This window comes from Mastigoproctus giganteus, chromosome 8, assembly GCF_048544385.1.
Source record: "Mastigoproctus giganteus isolate SK-2022 chromosome 8, ASM4854438v1, whole genome shotgun sequence".
NCBI lineage: Eukaryota > Metazoa > Arthropoda > Arachnida > Uropygi > Thelyphonidae > Mastigoproctus > Mastigoproctus giganteus.
In genome coordinates, this window is record NC_143582.1 from 140316520 (window position 1) to 140342721 (window position 26202).

Below are 26202 nucleotides of genomic sequence, written 5' to 3' on the forward strand. Positions count from 1 at the left end.
AAGACCACTGATCTTGCCAGAATTGAACCAGTTGGTTCCAGCAACGAGTTTTTTTGGTTTTAGGATTGCAGTGGATACTAACAGTGAAGTCTAAAAAGTCAACTGGAATGGCATGTCTAAGGTAATAGCAAAAACCTCACTAAGCGATTTGGAGATTCAGAGGTAAGCAACTGTTTAAAACCTGGAGCGCAGCTGTCGAGACAGTGTGACAGGTATGACTCATCATTAAGAGCATACGTCTTTGGATAGAGGAGGGTTTCTCTTGGATAGCAATCTTTTTAGTATACCAGAACCAGGCGCCACAGGTACAAATCGGAACAAACATCACTTTGTACAAAAGACAAAGGGTACGATGGTTAATACCCCAGGATTGATGTGAAAGACGTACAAGCATAGATGTATACTTGGCTATTTTATCATGAAGGTGCAAGATATGTTTCTGGAAGTTTAACTTACGATCTAGAATGATTGCCTTTTTTTTTTTAGAAAAAGGAACTTCTATGGTGTTTTTCCTCCCTGAATCATCACTCCTTGAGTTCTAACTTTTTTTTTTTTTTAGGTACGCACATCGAATGCTCTAAATCTAAGGATTTAGCTATAGACAAAAATTTGTGTGTCAGCCATGGAGAGAGAACAACCAAAAAGTTTAACAGTTGGAGGCCTGAAAATGTTAAGGTTGCCCTTAAGATAAAGAAGCTTAGTCTTGTTAGGAGAAATGGTAAGTTTATTAATAACAGACCAAGAGCACAGATCATTCATAATGCTACTGGCAGTACTTTCCAAAGAAGCATGACAATTACCAATGAAAAGAAGGGTTAGATCATCGGCATATGTTATTTTAGAAGCATTGGGAGTTGTGCGGAGGAGCCACTCATCTAGAACCAAATCCCAGACGAGTGGACCAAGCACTGAACCTTGTGGGCATCCACGAGAGACAGAATGACTAAGTTGCTGAGTTCCAGAAATGACTTGTACAGAACAGTGGAGAAAGTAGTTGCAGGTTAAGTTGTAGAGTTGTGAGGGGCATTGAGCAGCCCTGAGGCAAGCAAAGAAGCTGTCCCACCAAAGGGAGTCAAAGGCTCCAGAGAAATCTATGAAAATAGCCACAGCATATTTAAAAGTGTAGTTGTTTACTCTGGAGAGAAGTTCAACCAAGGCCTCCTCAGTTCCATGGCCTGGATGAAAGCCAAACTGGTCAGAAGACTTTAATGAGCGTTCAGTAAATAGACAATGTAAACGGGCAGCAATAAGTCACTCAAGAGTTTTACCCAAGTTGGAAAATAATGCAATAGGATGATAGGCCTTAGCAGAAATAGAAGTACCAGGTTTGGAAATTAATTTTAACAATGCCATCTTCCAAAGGACAGGAAAAGTTGCCTCATTTAAGCATTTATTATACATTGTGACAAAGACAGATGGATAGAGTTTGTGTAGTCACTTAATAAAAATGCCCTCGAGGTTAACAATTCTAGGACAGCTATTATTATTGATTTTGGAGATTGCCAAATCAACCTCTGCCTGGTTGAAGCAAGGAGTGGATTCAGAAGTAAGATAGGCACTGTTGAGAGATCTAATTTGTTGATGAATAGGAAGATCACAGCAGGGGTCATCTGAGGGAAGAAGTACATCAAATATGGCATTGACAGTGCAAGTCCAAGTCAGAGTTTCAGCATTGTGATAATCAACAGACTGGTAAATTTCTGGAGGGTGAACCAGACCCCCAAGGGTCAAAGTTACCTGAGGTTAAAACAAATGTTCTCCAAGTGGATCTTTTACTGTCCTTTATGGCCTTGGAATATTGCCTTTTGAGGTTGCGATATTCATTTTTTAGCTGCTCAATATCTGCAGTTGGCCAGCTCGTACGATGTCATTGGAAGGACCGGCGAGCATGAAACACACGTCACGATGGCGTAAGATGGACGTCGTGACTCCACCACAGTATTGGATGTTTAGGCAGCACTTTCCTCTTAGCAGCACGAGAGCAGGCCTTAAACAAAGCATCCTGGACATACCTTGCATAGTCAGATGTAGAGTAATTAGCAATAGTATTCATCATAGAGTCCATGAATGAGAATTGAAGGCATCATCAAAACGAGGCTATAATATACGTTTAAGGGAGAAACGGCGAAGGTCCTGCAAAGTGTCTGGAGAGGAAGGCTTAATCACAAAGGTAATAGCTCTGTGTTCACTAGAGCAAATGCCACAGTTAACAGACCAGTCATGTCAATATTGCTCTCTCCAGATGTAGAGCTGAAGGTACACGGCACGTAAGGCTGGTTGAGAGTAACAAGATGATAAGAGAGTAAGAATTCTTCGATAAGTGTGCCTTTAGTGCCAGAAGAAGATGAGAACCAGAGTAGAGACTTTGCATTGGCATCTAACATGATGAAAAGGTTTGTAGAACCAACAGTAGCAATAACATTATCAAGGTATTGAAGATAAACAGTGATATCAGAAGTAGGTGGACAGTATAAGGAAACCAAGAAATAAGAAGTGCTAGAGGTTGAAAGATGAATGCAAACAGCATGTTGTGTGGTAAGGCTATTGATTTTGACAATATTCAGATTAGCGTTTGTGATAACAAATGCAGAGCGTGGCTCAGCATGATCGGGCTGAACAACTCGCACGGACAGATAATAACCAGAAACTTTGCCTTGATGATAATATGGTTCTTGAAGGGCCAGTATGTCAAATTAGTGAACATCCAGATGTAGATGTATTGCCGGACTTCATCTTCGACTAGACGAGACTTATGTGCATTAAGTTGAAGGATACGAAAGTCAGAAGTAATAGAGCTGTTTGCAGTAGCAGAATGATTATGAGATGCATTACCCATAGTCGGTTCTTAATCTTATCAGTTCTTTGGCACTTTTCTGAAGTTTCATAAATAAAAGGGAAGGATATTTTTTTTTTTTTTTTTACATTTAAATTTTTACCATCTGTATAAAGTGGGGATAAAAAATACTTTCGGCCGTTTTACTGTATGCTTTCCTGTAGTGGATTTCCAATTCACCAATTCCTTGACAATCAAACTCTAAGATATTTTTTTAGTAAGTCTGACTGACAGCTACTGTCAACTAGATTGTACATCCCATACTTTGGCATAGTGTTACCTGAGAAATTTTATTACCCTCCCCCAACCTGGTAGTGGTGTCATCCCAAAGTGTAGCCAAAAAAAGGTGGTGGATCACCTAACAGGTGTGAAACTTTCTTGTTAATTTCCAGAAAAATATTTTGAATTCAACTAAAAAAATGTTAATATTTATCTTTTCTTAATGGAGTTGTGAACCAGCTGGAGTTGTGAACATTAAAATCACCAAGGAAAATTACCTCACTGTTAGGAAAGTTGGACTGGAAAAAGTCAAAGAGCTCCAAGTGATTAGTGAAGTTGGGAGAATGGTAGAGACAACAGATGAATTTGACAGAATGAGGTAAAGAGATTTTAAGCCAGAGAAGATCGAAGAGAGGAGATTCCAAATTACCAAGCCTCTGACAAGGAATATCGGAATGGACATATGCACAAGTACCACCTTTGAGGCGAAAGGAATCATACAGCAAATAATTTGGGCAACTGAGACGAGCAGTAGTTGAATCAACCGATAACTGAGATTCTGTCAGAAAAAGCACATGGGGTTTGGCAGACTGCAAGTGGAAATGGACATCGTTGAGATTAGAATTGAGACCACGTATATTTGTGAAATGAACTAGGAAGTGTTTGGGAGGTTTAGATCTGTAATCTTATCTGCGAAAAGATCTAAACCTCCCAAACATTCATGCGAAAAGATTTAAACCACCCAAAAATTGAATTCATGGTGTATTCAATAGTAAGAAAAAGTGAGTGGGACATGCTGTATGAAGTAATGAAATTTTTGGATATGGCATACATATGGTAAGAATATACCTAGATTCTTGACATAACGTGCCTTCCACAATGCCCCTGCATACACACTACTCGGACTCCCTCCAGTCACGATCTGGCAGAGTAGAGGTAGCAAGATTATACACTAGCTGATCCAGAAGCCTCCTAAAGAGTTATCAATAGGTTCGGTCCAGTGTACTAACTAGTAGCCGGCCTGCGAACACCGTTTTAGAGCTGTACCCTCGAAATCTGTGCCAATCCACTGCTAATATTGAGATATGTTGTTCATCTTCGGAAAAATGCCATGAAAAAGTTTCAAGAAACTGCAGCAGTTACTATTAGCATTTTTAATGCTTTTGATTGTTTTTGTCATAAAGGCCTTTAAAGGAAAATTATATGTTAAAGTCCGTCATCTGATGTTTGCAGTTGGGTAACCAGCTTCCTCTTTGGATACTTGCTGCATATGAATGTAGATGGCAGAGTAGAGTAACACAGAGTAATGAGTAACACATTTCCCTATGATCATACTCTTTTGTAATATTCTTTATAGTTATTTTGACAAATATATATCAACTTACATATTTCTTAAATTATACAACCTTTGTAAACATGACCATAATAAAATATTTATTAAATATGTTACAATAAAGATATACAATCACCTCAGGTATTTCAACAGTAGTATTTGGCATAGAAGGGGCAATAAAGTGAGGCTTATCTTGATTTACTTCAACTACTTTTATAGTAACCAATGCTTCATCTACATGAGGTCCTTCTCCATACTCATCTTGGGCTTGCACTTTCAACCTGTACTGCTTAATATTGTCATCTAATGGCCGGGAGGGATAAATTACTCCTGTTTCTGGATCAATATCAAATATACCTTTCAAATTTAAAAAAAAAAAAAAATCATTCGTAGAGTTAAAAACAATGTGAATGTTTTAATTTAAAAACAGCAATCTCAATTCATATCAATAAAAAGATAAAATCATGTCTTAGTGGATCTTTATTTATAAGTGTTCTTAAGCAGCAGAGTGTGATGCCCCACCAGAGAACCTTGATGAATTAATGTTTAATAGTGACATATACCATATTAATCATCTATATATTATTTACATAAAATTACATCTATTTTAAAGCCTAAACACTTCTGTTTATTAAAATGACCAGATTGCATTTATAATAAAATGTTAAAAGAAATCATATTATTTGCGTTTCACTTACCTAAAGATGAATCTACTTATTAAATGCATAATAATGAATAAAATAAATGAATATGAATAATCATATTCATTCATATACTGCTGGAATGAGTACATAGAAGGGAAATGAGATTGGTGAGTGGAATAAAGGGTTATGTTACCAAGAAAGGCTTAAGTTCTACAAATAGCAGCTTCTGGAGACTAGGCACCTGTATGGTGATCTGATTGAGGTGTATAAGGCCTTGAATGGATTGAGCAAGCTCAATGCTAATGGGATTCTTCCTCTTGCTCAGATAAGGGGTAGAATTTTTCTCAGCCTGGTCTGTGCTTGTTAACAGGAGAGACTGCTTCTACAGGGATGGGATACACTTCAATAGAAAGGGTGCAAGAATATTTGCTGATGCTATTGAGGTAGACTTAGGTGGGTCGGAAAACTGCTAGCTTGGGGTATACAAGGACTAATAGATTAACAGTAGCCACTGACAGAGGTGAAAGTGATTCTTGCACTGCTTCAATTGAAATGAGCAGCAGCCCGGAAAACAAGGTGCAGAGGATTCCAGAGAATGCTGAGAGTCATTGCGGAACAAGTAAATACATGAGCTGTGTTAGGGTAGCTAAGAATAGGAACAGCTGCATGTATACTTGTGTGTACACCAATGCTAGGAGCTTGGTAAATAAATTTGATGAATTTGAGGTGTTCGTCAAAACTTCAAAGGCAGATATTATTGGGATAACAGAGACATAATGTGACACAGATATAAGGAATGGAGAACTGGAATTTGGGGAGTACAATGTGTACAGGAAGGGTAGACAGGATAGGAAGGGAGGAGGGGTTATGCTATTTAAAAAAACACATAAAATCCAAGGAAGTACAGCCAATCAAGTACAGACATTGCTGGACAGTGCAGGGTCAAGTCAGTTTGGTGTGAAATAAGCACTGGGAAAGCAAAATTGAGAGTAGGAGTGTGCTATAGGCCTAATGACTCTGATGAGTATAATAAACAACTGTACAGAGAAATAGAGTGGGCCAGTAAATCACAGTGTCTTATAATGGGGGATTTTAATTTTCCACATTTTCCAGACATTGACTGGAATTTGTGGGTTGGTTACTCTCACACTAGCAAGGCTTTTGTGGATTTATTGGATTATTGTTTTCTACAGCAGCATGTTTGGGAGGCAACTAGAGGGAATAATGCTCTTGATCTGATTATCAGTAGTGATTCTTCATGCATTAAGAATCTGCAGATAAAGGAAGCACTAGGTGGCAGTGATCACAGTGTGCTGATGTGGGATTTCTCAAAGAAGTAACTACCATCAGGTTTAAAGGGAAGGGTTTTTGCTTTCGTAAAGGTGACTACGGTGGTCTGAGACAGTATTTAAATTTTATACCAACAGCAAATTTAAAATGGGAAGCATTCAAAGAATTAATCTTGGAAGCTACTAGGCTTCCAAGGCTTCCAACAAGATGCATGGTATTTCAGAGACTGCTGGGAGCCATTGCGGTACAAGTAAACACATGGGTTGTGTTAGGGTAGCTAAGAATAGAAACAGGTGCAGGTATACTTGCGTGTACACCAATGCTAGGAGTTTAATAAATAAACCTGATGAATTAGCGTTTGTGATAACAAATGCAGAGCGTGGCTCAGCATGATCGGGCTGAACAACTCGCACGGACAGATAATAACCAGAAACTTTGCCTTGATGATAATATGGTTCTTGAAGGGCCAGTATGTCAAATTAGTGAACATCCAGATGTAGATGTATTGCCGGACTTCATCTTCGACTAGACGAGACTTATGTGCATTAAGTTGAAGGATACGAAAGTCAGAAAATACTTGTGTGTACACCAATGCAATACCAAATTTGAGGTATTGCTCAAAACATCAAAGGCAGATATTGTTGGGATATCAGAGACGTGGTGTCACACAGATATAAAGGATGCAGAACTGCAATTTGGGGAGTACAACGTCTACAGAAAGGATAGACAGGATAGGAAGGGGGGAGGGGTTATGCTATTAGTTAAGAAACACATAAAAACCAAGGAAGTGAAGCCAGTCGACATCGCTGGACAGTGCAGTGTTGAGTCAGTTTGGTGTGACATAAGCATTGGGAGATCAAAATTGAGAGTAGGAGTGTGCTATAGGCCTAATGACTCTGATGAGTATAATAAGGAACTGTACAGGGAAATAGAGTGGGCCAGTAAATCAGAGAGTCTTATAATGGGAGATTTTCATTTCCCAGATATTGACTGGAATTTGGGGGCTGGTTACTCACACACTAGCAGGGCTTTTGTGGATTTATTGGATGATTGTTTTCTACATCAGCATGTTCGGGAGGCAACTAGAGGGAGTAATACTCTTGATTTGATTATCAGCAGTGATTCTTCATGCATTAAGAATCTGCAGATAAATGAACCACTAGGTGGCAGTGATCACAGTGTGCTGAAGTGGGATTTACTCAAAGAGGTAACTACCATTAGGGGTAAAGGGAAGGGTTATTGCTTCCGTAAAGGCAACTACGATGGACTGAGACAGTATTTAAATTCTATACAGTGGGACCAACTGATGATGTTACCAACAGCAAATTCAAAATGGGAAGCATTCAAAGAACTTATCTTGGAAGCTACTAGGCTTTACATACCAACTAAGAAATATTGTTCAAGGTTTAGGCCAAAATGGATGTCAGATGAACTAATGAGGAATATGGCAGAGAAGAAAAATGCATGGGATACTTACAAATTAACACATGACACAGAAGCCTATGATAGATACAAGTTGATATGCAACCAAGTTACAAAGGAGGTTAGGCAGGCGAAGGCAGATTACGAGAAATCCTTGGCAAAAGGTGCAAAGAAAAACAGCAAAGAGTTCTTTACTTATGTAAACTCTAGAAGGAAGGGGATGAATCAGATTGGTCCACTTGATATTGATGGGTCAACTGTTGATGATCCTGCTCAGGTAGCTAACAAACTAAATGAATATTTTGCATCGACATTCACACATGAGGAGTTATTCAGCAAGGGCAATGCCAGAGGTGTATTCAACTCTAGCAGTAAGCTACAGAATCTTGAAATAACTGGGAGTAAAGTGGAGGAGAAACTGTTGAAGATAAACACAAGAAAGGCACCCGGGGTGGATGGGATCTATCCAGTTATATTAAAGGAGGCAGCAAAGGAAGTAAGCAAACCCTTAGCCATAATTATGAGAGCTTCCTTGGACTCAGGGGAGGTACCCATAGACTGGAAATGTGCAAATGTGACCCCAATTCACAAAGGAGGATCAAAGGCTGACACAAGTAATTATAGACCTGTTAGTTTAACTTCTGTTCCAGGAAAATTAATGGAGGCACTGGTTAAAGAAGCACTGCAGGATCATTTAGACAAGACTTCAGTTATAGCTCAGACACAGCATGGTTTTGTTAAGGGGAAGTCTTGCCTGACCAATTTGATTGGATACTATGATGCAGTCACAAAAGAACTGGATGCAGGGAATAACTTTGATATTATATACTTGGATCTTAGAAAGGCTTTTGATACTGTTGCACATGGAAGACTGCTACACAAATTGGAGCAGTGTGACATTGGAGGCAAATTGCTGCTATGGATAAAGAGGTGGTTGAGGGGGAGAAGACAGAGAGTGGTAATCAATGGACACTGCTCATCGTGGACTAATGTTATTAGTGGAGTCCCTCAGGGCTCAGTGTTGGGTCCATTATTGTTTTCTGTATTTATAAATGATATTGATGATGGTATATCAAGCTTAATGTCCAAGTTTGCAGACGATACAAAGGTTGGCAGGGTTGTCAAGGACACTACTGACACTATGCTGCTGCAACAGGATCTGGAAAGGTTGAGCAGATGGGCTGAGAGGTGGCAAATGAAGTTTAACATTGACAAATGTAAAGTACTACACATGGGAAACAGCAACCCCAGAGCAACGTATCAACTCTGTGGTACTACACTGACAGTGGTAGAGAATGAAAGGGACTTGGGGGTGGTTGTGCAGGCAGATATGAAGTTCTCTGAGCAGTGCAGACGGGCTGCAAGAGTAGCTCATGGAGTATTGTCAATGATATACAGGAATTTTTCCAGCAGGGATAAGGAGGTGATTATTCCATTGTATAAGGCAATGGTCGGGCCACACCTAGAGTACTGTATACAGGTCTGGAGGCCTCATTTCAAGAAGGATGTAGAGCTGCTGGAACAAGTTCAGAGAAGGGCAACAAGATTAGTGAATGGAACAAAGGGGTGCTCTTACGAAGAAAGGCTTAAGTTTTGCAAATTACAGTGTCTGGAGACTAGGCACCAGCGAGGTGATCTGATAGAGGTGTATAAAGCCTTGAATGGTTTAAGCATGCTCAATGCTGATGGGATTCTTCCTCTAGCTCAGAAAAATCACCTGAGAGGGCATAAATTCAAATTGAGGAAAGACAGATGTAGGATAGACATGCGGAAATTTGCCTTTAGCCAGCGGGTGGTTGGTTGGTGGAACAGACTTCCATCCCTTGTGGTGGAGGTTGATAGCCTAAATAAGTTTAAGGCTCAGCTGGACAGGTATTTTGAACGAACAGAGGGGTGAAGTGAAAGTGAGTTTTTTGTTTTTTTTTGGCTGATGCTGCATAAGCTTGCTTTCTGGCATCAAATGCCTCTGCTAATGCTAATGCTAAACTGCATCTAAAATATGGAATTCTTTCCAAAATTCTTTAAGGGTTGGACCTCCCTCCTTATCCATTGCATTAATTAGCATATCAAACAGCTCCCAAAGATAATGCGCTGAAATAACGCCCTGGTCCATTGGCTGCAAAAGTGGTGTTGTATTTGGTGGCAAAAAAATTATTTTAACATTAGGGTGGTGATGCTTCAGAAATGGTGGGTGGCCAGGTGCATTATCTAAAATCAGAATCACTCGAAAAAGAATATTTTTATGTTCACAATATTGTTTTACTTCAGGCACAAAGTGATGCGAAAACCATCTTGGAATAGTGAAGCAGTAACCCAAGCTTTCTTATTAGATTTCCATATGACTGGAAGTGTAGCTTTCACAATTCCTTTAACGCTCAAACCATCCACTACTCGCAGTGAAAGTTTCTTCACAGTTGCCCCACCTTTTGTCTTTAAGCATTTAAAAAACGGATAAAGCTTTTGCATGAATAGTAGCATAGGTAACAGGCATATTCAATCATTGTGTTTGATCACTTATCCACGTAGTTAAAAGTTTCTCCATTTGAGGAATAATGCTGTCAACTTCTTTAGTACGTAACCATGTAAACTGCATGGATTGCGCATTTTTAACTTCCTTAAAATATTTTTCTTTATCCTTTAGAATTATACACACAGTTGAAGAGCTAAGGTAATATTTCGCACAAAGATCTTTAACAGTCATTCTGGCCTTATGCTTGCTTATGATATCATATTTTGCTTCCAATGTTATTCCTCTTTGCTGTTTCTTTCTTTTAAAATCACTCTCCATGGTATTACTTTGTTTTGGCATACTGTACAATAATAAGGGAGATAATTTTCAAATAAGAAAAGACAGCAAAAATGAGAAGAGAATCACGACCAATCTTTGTAACATCAGTGTGGTATGATTTTTTAATTTTTTATGATTGTTTAACAATTTACACTTTTTATTACTTACCAATTAACAAAATTAACGGCATGCACAAATTGTAACTAACACGATACACACAGAGTAAATGGTTTCATCATCATCATCAGCCATTTTCAATCCATTGCAGGATGAAGGCCTCTCCAGCAACTTTCCAGTTCCTTCTGTTTTGTGCAATGGCTATCCATTTACTACCCACAAACTGATGAATTCCATCTGTCCACGTCCATTGTTGTCTTCCAGGTTTTCTTCTAGCTCCTCTTGGATACCATGCTGTTATTTTCTTAGTAAATGGTTTACGAAACTTAAAAAAAAAGGAATAAATAGACGATTCTGAAAATTTATTTACGTTTTTTATATGATTGAAGATTTCGTGGACGGGGAAACATTTCACCATAATAACATTAAAAACCCACACATTTCTAACTATCGGTACTATAGCAAATGCAAGAAGATCCAGTTTACTACCCGTTTATAATTAGACGCACTAACAGAAATGCCCAATAACACAGAAAGTGCAAATTGTTTTTATTGTTTTATGGTTTGTGACCTCCAGAAATGTGCTTTATAAAAATATCAACAAACCATTCAAAATCGATTCTTATAACGGAACATATGATAACGATGAAAGGATAGCACTCCATTATAAAAATGACCTTTTGGAGAGATAAATAGCTTAGTTATACGTATAGCGAAAATTTCAACTTCCGAGGTCGTGGAACGAATTATCAAAAAAAAAAATAAATAATAATAATAAATAAATAATTAATGTGTTATTGGGATATTTTGATATCCCAATCACATTATGATATTTTAATGATACGATGATGTCTCTGGAATGAATTAATATCGTAAAGCGGGGGTACACTGTATCGTACAGCTACGAGCATGGTTTGAAATGCTGTATTTATGAATGTTTAACATTCATTTATTGCAATTAATTTTCATATTTTCAATATTGTTGATACTTTGATACTTGAAGAAAAAAAGAACTTGTAAACCCGAGAACTCGTAAAGCGAGAACTGCCTGTATTTATTTATATAAATATATTTATAAATTTATTTACTATACTCCTAGCATTGGTGTACATGCACCATATGGCAGAGAAGAAAAGTGTGCAGGATACAGAGATACAGAAACCAATGATATATATGTATAAATTAGCCTGTAATGAAGAATCAAGTCACAAAGGCAAGCTAAGGCAGATTATGAGAACCTGGAAAAGAATGCATTATTTGCATTCTTTTATGCTTATATTAAGAGTAGAAATTCTTAATATAAGCATATGCTTATATTAAGAGTTGAAGGAAGGGATTCAATCACATTGGGCTACTTGATTTTTATGGGTTAATGACAAATTGAATAGGTATTTTGCATTTACATTCACACAACAGGAATTCTTTAGAGAAGGGGATGTAAAGAAGTTAATCAATCTCTGGTGGGAAGCTAAATGAGTGTGATAACTGAAAGGATAGTGGAAGAGAAATTTTTGAAGCCGAACATAAAAAAGGTACCTGGCATGGATAAAATCTATACAATTATATTAAGGGAGGCAGCAGTGAAGGTTAGCCTGTAATGAAGAAGTATCCTTTTATATCCCTCCTTGATTTGCTAACACAGAGATATGGGTAAAGGAGTATTCATCCCCATATGCCCTTTATTAAAACTGAAATTGTTATATATAAAAAACTCATATATCAATCAAATTTATATATCTATATATCAATAAAACTTATATATCAGTGAGCTTTTATACCAGTAAAGCAGATGTAAGATAAGAATTTAGCATAAGGATTTAGAATAAAAGTATTAAATGTATTCAAAGTGAGGTATGAGGCCAAAAGAACCAATAAAGACTAAGATAGCCTGGGTTGGTTTAATGCGTTATACCATATAAATACACAAATAATTATTAATAAAATAATAAAAGTAAAATAACGATGATGAGGCAAATTATTGATAATGGGATACATTGAATAGTATATTGACAAGGGCTAGAACCATTCAATACACCCAATTAATAATTAGCAGCAAACTATATTCAAATTTAGCAGCATACTGGCAGAATAAGTGGAATTAGTGGATTTCCTCAGGGTTCAAGTGTTGGGTCCATTGTTGTTTTCTGTATTTATAAATGATATTGATGATGGTATATCAAGCTTAATGTCCAAGTTTGCAGACAATAGAAAGGTTGGCAGAGTTGTTAAGGACACTACTGACGCTATGCTGCCGCAACAGGATCTGGAAAGGTTGAGCAGATGGGCTGAGAGGTGACAAATGAAGTTTAACATTGACAAATGTAAAGTACTACACATGGGAAACGGTAACCCCAGAGCAATGTATCAACTCTGTGGTACTACACTGACAGTGGTAGAGAATGAAAAGGACCTGGGGGTAACTGTGCAGGCAGATATGAAGTTCTCTGAGCAGTGCAGATGGGCTGCTAAAGTAGCTCATGGTGTCTTGTCAATGAAATATAGGAATTTTTCTAGCAGGGATAAAGAGGTGATTATTCCCTTGTATAAGGCAATGGTCAGGCCACACCTTGAGTACTGTATACAGATCTGGAGGCCTCATTTCAAGAAGGATGTAGAGCTGCTGGAACGAGTACAGAGAAGGGCAACAAGATTAGTGAATGGAACAAGGGGTTGCTCTTAAAAAGAAAGGCTTAAGTTTTTCAAATTACAGTGTCTGGAGAGTGTTCACCGGCAAGGTGATCTGATAGAGGTGTATAAAGCCTTGAATGGTTTGAGCATGCTCAATGCTAATGGGATTCTTCCTCTTGCTCAGATTACTCACTTGAGGGGGCATAAATTCAAATTGAGGAAAGACAATTGTAGAACAGATATGCAGAAATTCGCCTTTAGCCAGCGGGTGGTTGATAGTTGGAACAAACTTCCATTTGTCATAGTGAAGGTCAGCAATTTAAATAAGTTCCATGCAGAACTAGATAAACATTTGGAGTGAATGGATGGGTGAAATGGGAAGGGGTTTATTTTATTTTATTATTTTATTTTTTTTGGCTGATGCTATATAAGCTTGCTTTCTTGCATCATATGCCCTACTAATGCTAATGCTAATAAGAGGTAGCCCATGGATAGTAGTGAAGCATGTAATTATTACAGAAAGTGAGAGTAAACAATAAATTACATGAGAAGTATTTGAGCTAATTTACCAGTGAAAAATATTTAAGCTATTTATCAGTGAAAAATAAATAAAAATAAGAAAATTCTTTTTCGAGAAAAATAGATACGTACAATGATAACCCAGTTTAATGTAATATAATAAAATATATAATAATAAGTAGCAGGCAGTAGCTTTCAAGACTAATGAGTCTCTTTTTCAACTGAATTAGCATTAGCATTAGTAGAGGCATTTGATGCAAGAAAGCAAGCTTATGCAGCATCAGCCAAAAAAAAAAAATAATAATAAAATAAAATAAAATAAAATAAATAAATAACCACTTCCACTTCACCCTTCTGTTCATTCGAAATACCTGTCCAGCTGAGCCTTAAACTTATTTAGGCTATCAACTTCCACGACAAGGGATGGAAGTCTATTCCACCAACCAACCACCTGCTGGCTAAAGGCAAATTTCCTCACGTCTATCCTACATCTGTCTTTTCTCAATTTGAATTTATGCCCTCTCAAGTGATTATTCTGAGCAAGAGGAAGAATCCCATCAGCACTGAGCATGCTCAAACCATTCAAGGCTTTATACACCTCTATCAGATCACCTCGCCGGTGCCTAGTCTCCAGACACTGTAATTTGCAAAACTTAAGCCTTTCTTCCTAAGAGCACCCTTTTGTTCCATTCACTAATCTCGTTGCCCTTCTCTGTACTCGTTCCAGCATCTCTACATCCTTCTTGAAATGAGACCTCCAGACCTGTATACAGTACTCTAGGTGTGGTCTGACCATTGCCTTATACAAGGGAATAATCACCTCCTTATCCCTGCTAGAAAAATTCCTATATATCATCGACAATACACCATGAGCTACTCTTGCAGCCCGTCTGCACTGCTCAGAAAACTTCATATCTGCCTGCACAACCATCCCCAGGTCCCTTTCATTCTCTACCACTGTCAGAGTAGTACCACAGAGTTGATACGTTGCTCTGGGGTTGCTGTTTCCCATATGTAGTACTTTACATTTGTCAATGTTAAACTTCATTTGCCACCTCTCAGCCCATCTGCTCAACCTTTCCAGATCCTGTTGCAGTAGCATAGTGTCAGTAGTGTCCTTGACAACCCTGCCAACCTTTGTATCGTCTGCAAACTTGGACATTAAGCTTGATATACCATCATCAATATCATTTATAAATACAGAAAACAATAATGGACCCAATACTGAACCCTGAGGGACTCCACTAATAACATTAGTCCACGATGAGCAGTGTCCATTGATTACCACTCTCTGTCTTCTCCCACTCAACCACCCCTTTATCCATAGCAGTAATTTGCCTCCAATGCCACACTGCTCCAATTTGTGCAGCAGTCTTCCATGTGCAACAGTATCAAAAGCCTTTCTAAGATCCAAGTATATAATATCAAAGTTCTTCCCTGCATCCAGTTCTTTTGTGACTGCATCATAGTATCCAATCAAATTGGTCAGGCAAGACTTCCCTTTAACAAAACCATGCTGTGTCTGAGCTATAACTGAAGTCTTGTCTAGATGATCCTGCAGTGCTTCTTTAACCAGTGCTTCCATTAATTTTCCAGGAACAGAAGTTAAACTAACAGGTCTATAATTACTTGTGTCGCCCTTTGATCCTCCTTTGTGAATTGGGGGTCACATTTGCACATCTCCAGTCCATGGGTACTTCCCCTGAATCCAAGGAAGCTCTCATAATTATGGCTAAGGGTTTGCTTACTTCCTTTGCTGCCTCCTTTAATGTAACTGGATAGATCCCATCCATCCCAGGTGCCTTTCTTGTATTTATCTTCAACAATTTCTCCTCCACTTTACTCTCAGTTATTACAAGATTCTCTAGCTTACTGCCAGAGTTGAATACACCTCTGGCATTCCCCTCGCTGAATAACTCCTCATGTGTAAATGTCGATGCAAAATATTCATTCAGTTTGTTAGCTACCTGAGCAGGATCATCAACAGTTGACCCATCGATATCAATTTAAATACAATGGATAAGTGCAATGAGCTGAGTGATACAACTTATACGTTGTATTTAAATTCAGTTGAAAAAGAGACTCGTTAGTCTTGAACGCTACTGCCTGCTACTTATTATTATATATTTTATTATATTACATTAAACTGGGTTATCATTGTATGTAACTATTTTTCTCAACCATGGACCCCAGTACACCAGGCCCATTAGTTACTAAAATTCTTTTTCATTACTAATAATTCAAATACTTCTTTTTCAATGGTAAATAGCTTAAATATTTTTTTTCTGGTAAATAGCTCAACTACTTCTCATGCCACATGTAATTTATTGTTGGCTCTCACTTCTGTATTATTTGCTTCAGTGCGATCTGTCAGGTTAGCTGTTATTCTGTCAAGGACCTAGCTAAACTGGCAGATAACAGACAAAAACAGACAACTTTTGCTAATTATTGATTGGATGTATTAAATGGTGCTAGTCCTCATCAATGTACTATTCAATGTATTCTATTATAAATAATTTGCCTCAATCATTTTACTTTTTTATTAATAAGTAATAATAATTTTATTACTATAAATAAACAAATAATTATTTGTTTATTTATAGGGTATAATGCATTAAACCAACTCAGGATATTTTAGCTTTTATTGATTCTTTTGGCTTCATGGCTCACTTTGAATACATTGAATACTTTTATTCTAAATCCTTATGCTAAATTCTTACATCTTACATCTGCTGTATTGGCCTAAAAGCTCACTTTGAATCCTTTTATTGTACTTAATACACTCTTATTCATCCTTATCTTAAATACTGTTGTAATTATATATATATATATATATATATATATATATATATATATATAAGCTAAATTAAAATAGGATATTTGCCAGTAGCATGGCAAACCAGTATAGTGAAAAAGAACTTAGCCAAATAAAATAACACAACAACAACAGAAAAATATATAGGGGGGGATAAAGAAGAAGAGGGTATGTTGAAGCAATGTTCCTAAAATAATTTAGAAAATTAAGCCAATTAAAAGAAATTTAGCAGCTCCCCCTCGAAGGCACCCATTTCCGAATTATGTGAAATCTCACTAAGGTGGAAACGTAGACTAACAACATTACATGATCAATTAATAAAATGAAATTAAATGAAATATAATAGACTGACCATTATGCCCCATCTTGACAGAGGCCCACGAGACTAATAATAGTCAGGGAATCACTGCATTTCGAACGCTAAACAAATCCACGCAACGATGGAATGATACTAAGATCAGACCACCAATGCAATAGATTTCCATAGCGGTGGTCCTTATGCAGCAAAAATAATAAAACAGAAAGCCTAGCCAAATCACACCACTGACAAAACAATAGTTAAACTGAAAATATATAGAAACAAATTAGGCTGTAGATGGCGGTAAATATAGAGACATAGAAATTATTAATTTCTATGTCTCTATTTAATTTTTGGATTAATTGGATTATATATATATATATATATATATATATATATATATATATATATATATATATATAAGTGTCACAAATGAAAGTAAAATAAAATAAAAATAAAAATAAATATAGATGGAAAAGTTTAATCACAAAATGCCAAGCCTAGTTGAAGAGAAAAAAGAGAGAAAGAATGTTAAGAACCTATATATAAAAAAAAAAAAAAATCATTAAGTAGAATCATTAAAAGTCTGAATTAATGCCGAATTAACAGGCTAATCATATGTACAAAAGCTGAAAGAAAAAGAGGGGAGGGTAATAGAGATAAAAATTATAAAATCCAAAAATAAAAATTAAAGAATTAAAAATTTTAAAAATTATAAAAAATTAAAAATTGGTACATAGATCAGGTATTTCATCAGGGGGGGGCTACACCTGATCATGTACCAAACACTGTTTCTATGCAAACTCATGCTGATGGAGAAGCTATTAAAATGAAATAGATAAAAAAAAAAAAAAATTATTTTTTATTTTTTAATTTTTTAAAATTTTTTTAATCTCCAGAAACATGAGTGAGGTAGCCCCCAACGCAGTGTATTTAGATTAATAAATTAAGTAACGCAGTGTATTTAGATTAATAAATTGAGTTTATAGTATGTAAGAACGCAAACGCAGTATGTTTAGTTTAATAAATTGAGTAGAAAGTATGTAAGAACGTAAGTTTAAATCAAAAGTATGTAAGTTAAATAATAATAATAATAATAAATAACAAGGTAGCGGTATAGAAAAAGGAAGCAATGCAAGGTAGGGGAGGGAAAAGAAGTTAAAAATATAGAGGCAAAGATAGTGAGAATAAGAAAAGTGAGAATGTCCGAATCACCCTCGTATTACACTAATAGTTCAACGGACGGAAAAACGAAGAGCAGAAAGTAGAAAGATGTAAAGAGAAGGAAAAGAGTTTAAAGGATACTAGGCAAGCCGGGTGTGTAAGTACCCAATCTCATAGAGAGGGCCTTGGCTGTGAGAGTGTTAGTAGAAGTGAAAATTAATACCGCTAGCTTGTAGTGTATATTTTGAGTGATAGATATATGAAATATGATATAAAATATGAAGAGGAGAAAAAATAAATACCTATGATATTTGGCAGAAACAAGTTGAGTGGAATATAATCAAGAAATGAAGATACAAATATGCGATCATGATTAATAAGGTACAATTATGCGAATATGATTAATAAGAATGGAATGCAAACAGAGGGAAAACTATGACAACGATGGTGGAGTTGCTCAGAAGAGAAGAACTATGGGAGCCCTCTGTGGTCAAAATAAAATAGAGAAAATAAGATTGGACATAAGTAATTACTGATATTAAATTACGAAAAATGAAAAGAAAAACTTAGGAAGTGAAAGAACACGAACATCATTCTAATAGAAGTCATTATGTGTGATCACTTTCCAAGCAGTGAAAATACCACCATTCAAATGTACAACTGTACAACTATACAGGTATCGAATTAACCCTAATCAAGGTGGAACATGGTGAAACCGAATTTTTCTTTAAAGAAATCAGAGAGATTTTTTATAATAAAATTTAAGAAATTAATAGGAATGTCATTATTGTGAAGTTTGGTATAGAGATCATTTAAAGCACCTGCGAAAAGTGATTGATTGCTACTAATATTAGCCAAACGGATAATTTGTGTGTAGATTATATTTTTATGAACCTTAATCGAAATGTTCGAGTTCCAATTTGTTAAATAGATAATATTAAAATTAAATTCGCTTCTTTTGTCGAATAGGTCCAAATTATGACGAAGAGGAGGACTGTTTAGAGTAATACTTAAATCAAGAAAATTTGCATGTTGGTTGCCAATGTTTTCTTTATTGAGAGTGAGTTCAGTGGGATATATGGATTTTGCAATATTTTCAAAATGAATGTTGAGAATAAGAATGTCATCAACATAGCGGAATGCATAAAAATTAAGGTTCGGGTTGTTATGAATATATAGATGTTCGTAATAATGAAGAAATAAATTGGATACTATACTAGAAATTTGTGAACCCATGGATTATTTATAAGCGTATTACCATCGTAAATATAATTGTTTAGAATACAGAGGTTGATGTAGTTATTCCAAGTAACCTCATCTGTTGGTATAATGTTTTTGTATTTGAGGAACAATTGATGAAGTACATTAACAATCAAGTGATATGGTAAGGAGGTAAATAAGTTGGTGAAGTCATAGGTTTCAATACTAAATATGCTGGAATAGGTATTGGAATTAAAAATTTTAATGATACTATGGTTATTGTTAATGGGATCCAAGTGGAAGGGATATTAATAAGAATGGTAGTTAACAATTTGAAAAACTGTTTACCTGGTTGATAACAGCCACTTTTTTTGGCACTAGTGATGAATCTGAAGCCAACTGGATGTTTATGGAATTTGGCTATCATATACAAGAAAGGCAAAGTAGAATTGCGAGTATGTAATTTTTTATGCAAGGCTATAATTTTTTTGATGATTGTATTAATGCCGAGATTACAGCGTAAAAAGGTGGAACTACTTTCTACTTCCTTTTTGAGGGTGGTGTAATAAAATTGCTTGCAAAAGATAGCAAAGTTATTAGAAGCCTTATCTACCGGAGCGATAATAAATTTTTGTTGTAAATCTGAGATGGCTTTTTTCAGGTTAGAGTACTTGATATGTGAATTATTGTAAAGGTAGTAAATCTTAGAAATAATTTTTTTATTGTCTTGATATGTAACATTTATCCAATTATAAAAAGCTTCGTGGAGTATTGTATATTTATATGCTAAATTGTTGCAAAAGTTTAAGATATTCAGATAAATATCTTTATATATATTATTGAGGTTGGCCTTATGGACGGGTCTGAATTTAAAACCTTTTTCCATAGCAGACTTTAGTGGAATGTTGTTAATAATGTCCAGGTTGCCAGTAATAATATGTCTATGATGTTGATCAACGTAAGGAGCATATATGGGATCATCACAATGACATGGGAGATCTAAAGCTTGTAAGTTGCCTAAATTAGTAGCTAAAGTTTTATAATTACAAATTTTGAGTCCAATAGGAGATTCATAGCTGAAGCAGTGATGAATCTTGAACTTGAAATTGTTATAAAATGGGAGAAAATTATTACGATTATTAAGTAAATAATGCCAAGGAATTTTATCGAACCAACTATGAATAAATTTAATAGTACAGTATTCATTACTGTAAAATTCCATAGTTGGTTCGATGAGTATATATATATATGTGTGTATATATACACACACATATATATATATATATATATATATATAGAGAATATAAGTAATAGGTACAGGAGTGGTAATAAGAGAAATATATGATGGAATATAGAGCTGGGTTACTACTAAGTAGAATAGAAGGCACCCAACAGCTATAAATAAATAAATGCTAGTAGGTTATGCTTTTAATGTGGAGAGAACGGCAGGTAGTGTAATCAACCAACGGGTTAGATAACATAGAAAGGCAGTCATAAAATAACACAATTTGATCCTGCAACAAAAAGTCAAAAATATTATATTATAAGTACTGAGTGCTGTACTTCAAATGAGTTCAACGTTGTTAACGAGGACCAGCCGTCAAAAGCAATCAAAATGCAGCAAAAAGTAATGCTTCTGTTTCTAACATGAAATATATGTAGCACATGGTAAAAAGATACCAGGCTTTTTAGTTTTTGTTGATGTTCTGAAGTCATGTTAATCGTAATGCTAACATATATATCATGGCTGACCAGACAGAGGCAGAGAAGTGATAGATAATAAGGAATATAGGTAGTAAAGCAATAACTACGCTGTGGCGCTGGTGGCACCAGCTGTATGCTAGCTAAATTAATGCGCTATTAAAATTAATTAATAAAGATTTTTGGGAGTGTTGCTCAAAAAGAAGTTATATTTTAGATAAAATAAGTGTGGGTGAGTGATAGGTTAAGATTTGGGACCTAAAGGTGGTTTTATTTTTCGGACTGTGAACTTTTTTAAAATGGCTATCATTATTATGTTCGGACATAGGAAAACATAGGAAATTTCAAGGTCATTAAATTTTTAAGGAACGATAATCAGTCACTGGGAATTCTTAGTAGAATAGTTGTGCTACCTGATAGCTTTGATGTAGAAGTTTTCAGGATACCAAATTGTATTTAAAAATACTCACATGTTGCTGAGTTATACATTATTGGTATTTTCAAGGTCACAGTAATTCTACCGAGTCAGCCATTTGGATGTTTCCGGGAGATAAAAAAACTACAGCAGTGCCACCTGCTTGTTCAGTGGTGACTAGAAATTCGTCATAAATTGCGTAAAATTATTAAATTGTGACATCACGAGGAAGCTTCATCACTGAATAAGAGCTACTCCATTTATATGGCTGCGGCAGGTTTAGTAGATCGGCAGCTTAAATCCCAAGCCCGGATAAATGGTGAGGGTTGACGTCAGGAAGGGCATCTGGTGGTAAAAACTATGCCAAAACCAATTATGTTCCGGTTAAGAAGTTAATCCAACTAGAGGAGGTGAAGAAGAGGATGTAAAGTGTGAATTGGGAACATTGAATGCTGACCCCATATAACGTGGGAAAAGGCGAAGACAAAGAAGAAGAAGATAGGTAGTAAAGCAATACTAAAAATCATTGAAAGTCGAAATCACAAGATGGAGCAGACGGTCAGGAGTCGTACTTACTGATTTTGCAAGCCGGAGAAGAGGGGATGGTCATCCGGTGTGCTGCAGTAATGGAAAGAATGCTATGTGCATGTTTCAATGACTATATGGTATGTGTGTAAAAGCGACCTCAAGCATTCGAAAGCAGTAAGACGCATGGGGTTGACGGGGAGATTAAACACAATGAGGCCACGTGTCCCAGGATAGGGGAGAAGGCATTATGTATATATATATTATTATTAGTATGCATAATAGGTTAGATTTTTTGAAAATATTAAATTTAAAATGTAAAATTGAAAATTTTAAATTTAAAAAGTAAATTTGAAAATAATAAATTTAAAATGTAAAATTGAAAATGAAAATTAAAATTGGAAATTGAAAATTTTAAATGTAAAATTGGAAGTTAAATTAATATAACAAAAAGGCAAAACTGGTATAGGGACAACAGAAACGAGTAGGTATGAGACATTAGATCAGATGGGCTGTCAATCCACTCAAAGCCCCCGAAGCAGTAGGAGATTGAAGGCCACGTCATGGAATGTACTATATTATAATATATGTAAGTAAATGTATTGATGTTTAAAATTAATATTGAATTAAAATTAGTACTGAATTAAACATAATATTAGCTGAAGGTAATGAAAATTCATTATCACATACTAATATACTTCATAAAATTAATAGGTATAGGCTATGCTGGATTAAGTTAACCTAGTTGGGCAAACTTGATCACCAGATTCGGAAGCACAATAATACTTGTCAAAGTGCCATTAAAAAGAAAAAAACACACACACACACACACACACACACATATATATATATATATATATTTTTTTTTTTATGTAAACCCCAAACCTGAGAGATAATAGAACCTATAGTACTTAATACTGTGCTTGGGTTGGAGGTTGAGAAGACGAAAGAAGATATTTGTTGACATTGGACTTGAACTTCTGTAGACTGTAATTTTCAGAAAATACATATGAAGGAAGGTTGTTCCAGTAAATGGTAGCTGAATGAATAAATGAGGAAGATGAAAAGTTGGTTCCGTGAGTTTGAAGTTGGACAGTAAATGGATGTTGGCTGGTGGCGGCACGTGTTCGGACTGTTTTGAAAGAGAGAGCGGGAATTATAGAAGCCAATTCAGAAGAACAGTGCCCATGGAAGTATCTGTAGAAGAGGCATGCAGCAGAAACAGTACGTCTATGAGACAGCGAATGGAGAGTCTCTGTTCAGAGGCGGATTTAACGGCGGGCGCACCGGGCACGTGCCCTGGGCGATGACTTCTAAAGGGCCCACGCAAAACCCCAACTTTATACGCAAAACCCCAACAAATTAGTTGAACTAATATGTTGAACTATTAGTTCAAAACCTTGTGATTATTATTATGCTATTATTAATTATATTATACATATATTTTATATTCAAATTTTATTGGAAATAAAACATTAATAGTTCATAATATTTTTTATTTATTTAAAAAAATGGTTAACATGTATTTTTATTTTCCGTCTCTCTCTTTTTTTTAAGGGACCCAATATTTTCTTCTGCGCCCGGGGCCTCAACCAACCTTAATCCGCTACTGTCTTTGTTAGAGATGAGTCATTAATTAACCTAATTGCCCTCTTCTGAATGGAATCTAGAAACCTGAGAGAGGTTTTGGGGGCACTGCCCCAGATGCGGGAACAATATTCCATGGTAGGGCGGATTTGCTATTTGTACAGAGTGAGCAGCTGTTTGGAAGAAAAGTAATGCCGAGAGTGAAAGAGAAAACCAAGTTTTTTAGATGCAGAGAAAGCAATACTTGTAATGTGCTTGTGCCAAGAGAGATTAGAAGTCAGGGTAATCACCAAAAGAGATATATCATTTTTCCTAGAAATCGGAGTGTCACTAAAGATAAGCATAGGAGCAGAAGAATCCTTTTTGTGAGATATAAGACAAGACTGAGTTTTAGAAGGGTTGAAATCAGCTAAGTTGTCTTTGCCCCACTGGAGAATTACCTGAAGATCGGCATTTAAGGAATTGGCAGCAGATTTTCGAGAAGTTGAAGCTGATTGAGCAGGGCTAGATTTCTCAAAATGGAAAGTAGAATGCAACTTGCTATCATCGGCAAAACTATGGATTAGATTTACAGTCAATGGAAGAAGGTCATTAATATACAAGAGGAAAAGAGTAGGGGAGAGAACTGAACCTTGGGAACACCGGCATTAGTGGAGAAGTTAGAAGACAGAGAACTATCTACCATCACCCTCAGTGAGCAATCAGAGAGAAAACTGGATAACCAATTACTAAAAACAGATGGCAAACCATAAGATGGAAGCTTGTTTAGAAGACCTTTATGCTAAACACGATCGAAAGCCTTTGCGATGTCGAGCAACTACTTGTGTTTCACCGAACCTTTCCATTTAATTAGTCCATAAACGGGTAACATAAGCCAGAATATCACCAGTGGATCAACACTGACGGAGTCCATACAGGCGGAGAAGACAGAGAACTATCTACCATCACCCTCAGTGAGCGATCAGAGAGAAAACTGGATAACCAATTACTAAAAACAGATGGCAAACCATAAGATGGAAGCTTGTTTAGAAGACCTTTATGCTAAACACGATCGAAAGCCTTTGCGATGTCGAGCAACTACTTGTGTTTCACCGAACCTTTCCATTTAATTAGTCCATAAACGGGTAACATAAGCCAGAATATCACCAGTGGATCAACACTGACGGAGTCCATACAGGCGATCGTTGATCAGACAGAAAATTTATATATACAGTGAAACTTCCCCCAACGGACACCTCTCTTTAACGGACATCTCTCTACAATGGACATTTTCAAATTCCCCAACTCACCTCTATTGGTTTTAACGTGTTTGCAGCTTCTGTCTAGTGGACATTCTCTGTAACGGACACGGACAGGCAAACTTCGTTTAGATTAGCACTTAATTTGATCTCCCCATAACGGACTGCGGGAGAGCTCACGGCCCTTTTTCTAGGAACTTTTCTTCCACGTATTGCCTCAATCGTGTGTTTATTTTCTGTTTCCGATTCTCTGAATTTTATCAAGGTTTACGTCGCGGTTCTAAACCCTTTTTCAAGAATTTTAAGGCACGTGTAAAACTTCTGATGAATTCGGTGTGTGGAGGGGGGGAATTTGGTCGGCCTTTCATCTTTTGAGTTTCAGTTTTGTTCAGTGTCGTGTGAAGTGCACAATGTCTTCTCATAAACATTTAACTTTAAAAGATAAAGTCAAACTCATTAATGCGTATGATCGGCAAAAAAATAGTGTTTGAAATCTCGCTGAAAAATTCAAAATCGGGAAGACGCAGGTAAGCGACATCCTAAATCAAAAAAATGAACTGCTCAAACAATTTTGGCAACACGGAAATGATCAGGTTCAAAAATCATTCCCGAAAACTGTTGGACTTCAAATTGACAATGTTACGTATGAGTGGTTTTGTCGCGCACGTGCTAAAAAAATTCCCATTAATGGGCCTATTATTAGGGAAAAGGCTTTGGAGGTTGCGAAATCTATGGGAGTAAATGAGTTCAAAGCTTCTGTGGGATGGCTAGACAAGTTCAAAACTCGGCATAAAATTTCTTGGAAAACTAAGTGGTGAAGGTGGATCTGTTGATACTGGGGTTGTTACAGAGTGGACTGTCAAATTGGAAGATTTATGTCGTGATTTTGAAGCTAAGGATATTTACAACTGTGATGAAACAGGGTTGTTTTTTAAAGCTCTTCCTGAAAAAACAATGAGTCTAAAAAACGAAAAGTGCCAGGGCGGAAAAATTTCTAAGGAATGCTTGACTGTACTATTGTGTACAAATATGCTGGGAGACTTTGAACAACCTCTTGTTATAGGAAAACCACAAAAAACCACAAAATCCTCGTTGTTTCTGGGGCATAAAGTTGAATCTTTTGAATGTTGACTGGAAGTCTAATAAAAAAGCGTGTATGACACGAGATATCATGAGCGAATGGATAAGTCACTTTAACCAAAACATGATTCATCAAAACAGAAAAATTATTCTTTTCATGGATAATGCTGCAACTCACCCGCACATTGAATTGTCCAACATTCAAATCGTTTGTCTGCCACCAAACACAACTGCAGAGTGTCAGCCCTTGAATCAAGGGATAATAAAAAATTTTAAACTTCACTACAGAAAATGTGTTTTAAGACATCTCATTGCAAACATGAACGATGTAACATGTGCGAGTGACCTTGCAAAGAAAATCAGCATCCTAGATGCGATTCAATGGA

General features: G+C 36.4%; 1 protein-coding gene across 1 annotated transcript in view; it reads right to left on the reverse strand.

Annotated features, from left to right (window-relative positions):
- Cad87A (cadherin 87A) overlaps positions 1 to 26202 on the reverse strand; it is a 778434-nt gene that overhangs the window by 222642 nt on the left and 529590 nt on the right. The window contains exon 29 of the mRNA XM_090378948.1: positions 4522 to 4742. Coding sequence (XP_090235074.1) covers positions 4522 to 4742 — 221 coding nt within the window. The remainder of the gene's footprint in view (positions 1 to 4521; positions 4743 to 26202) is intronic.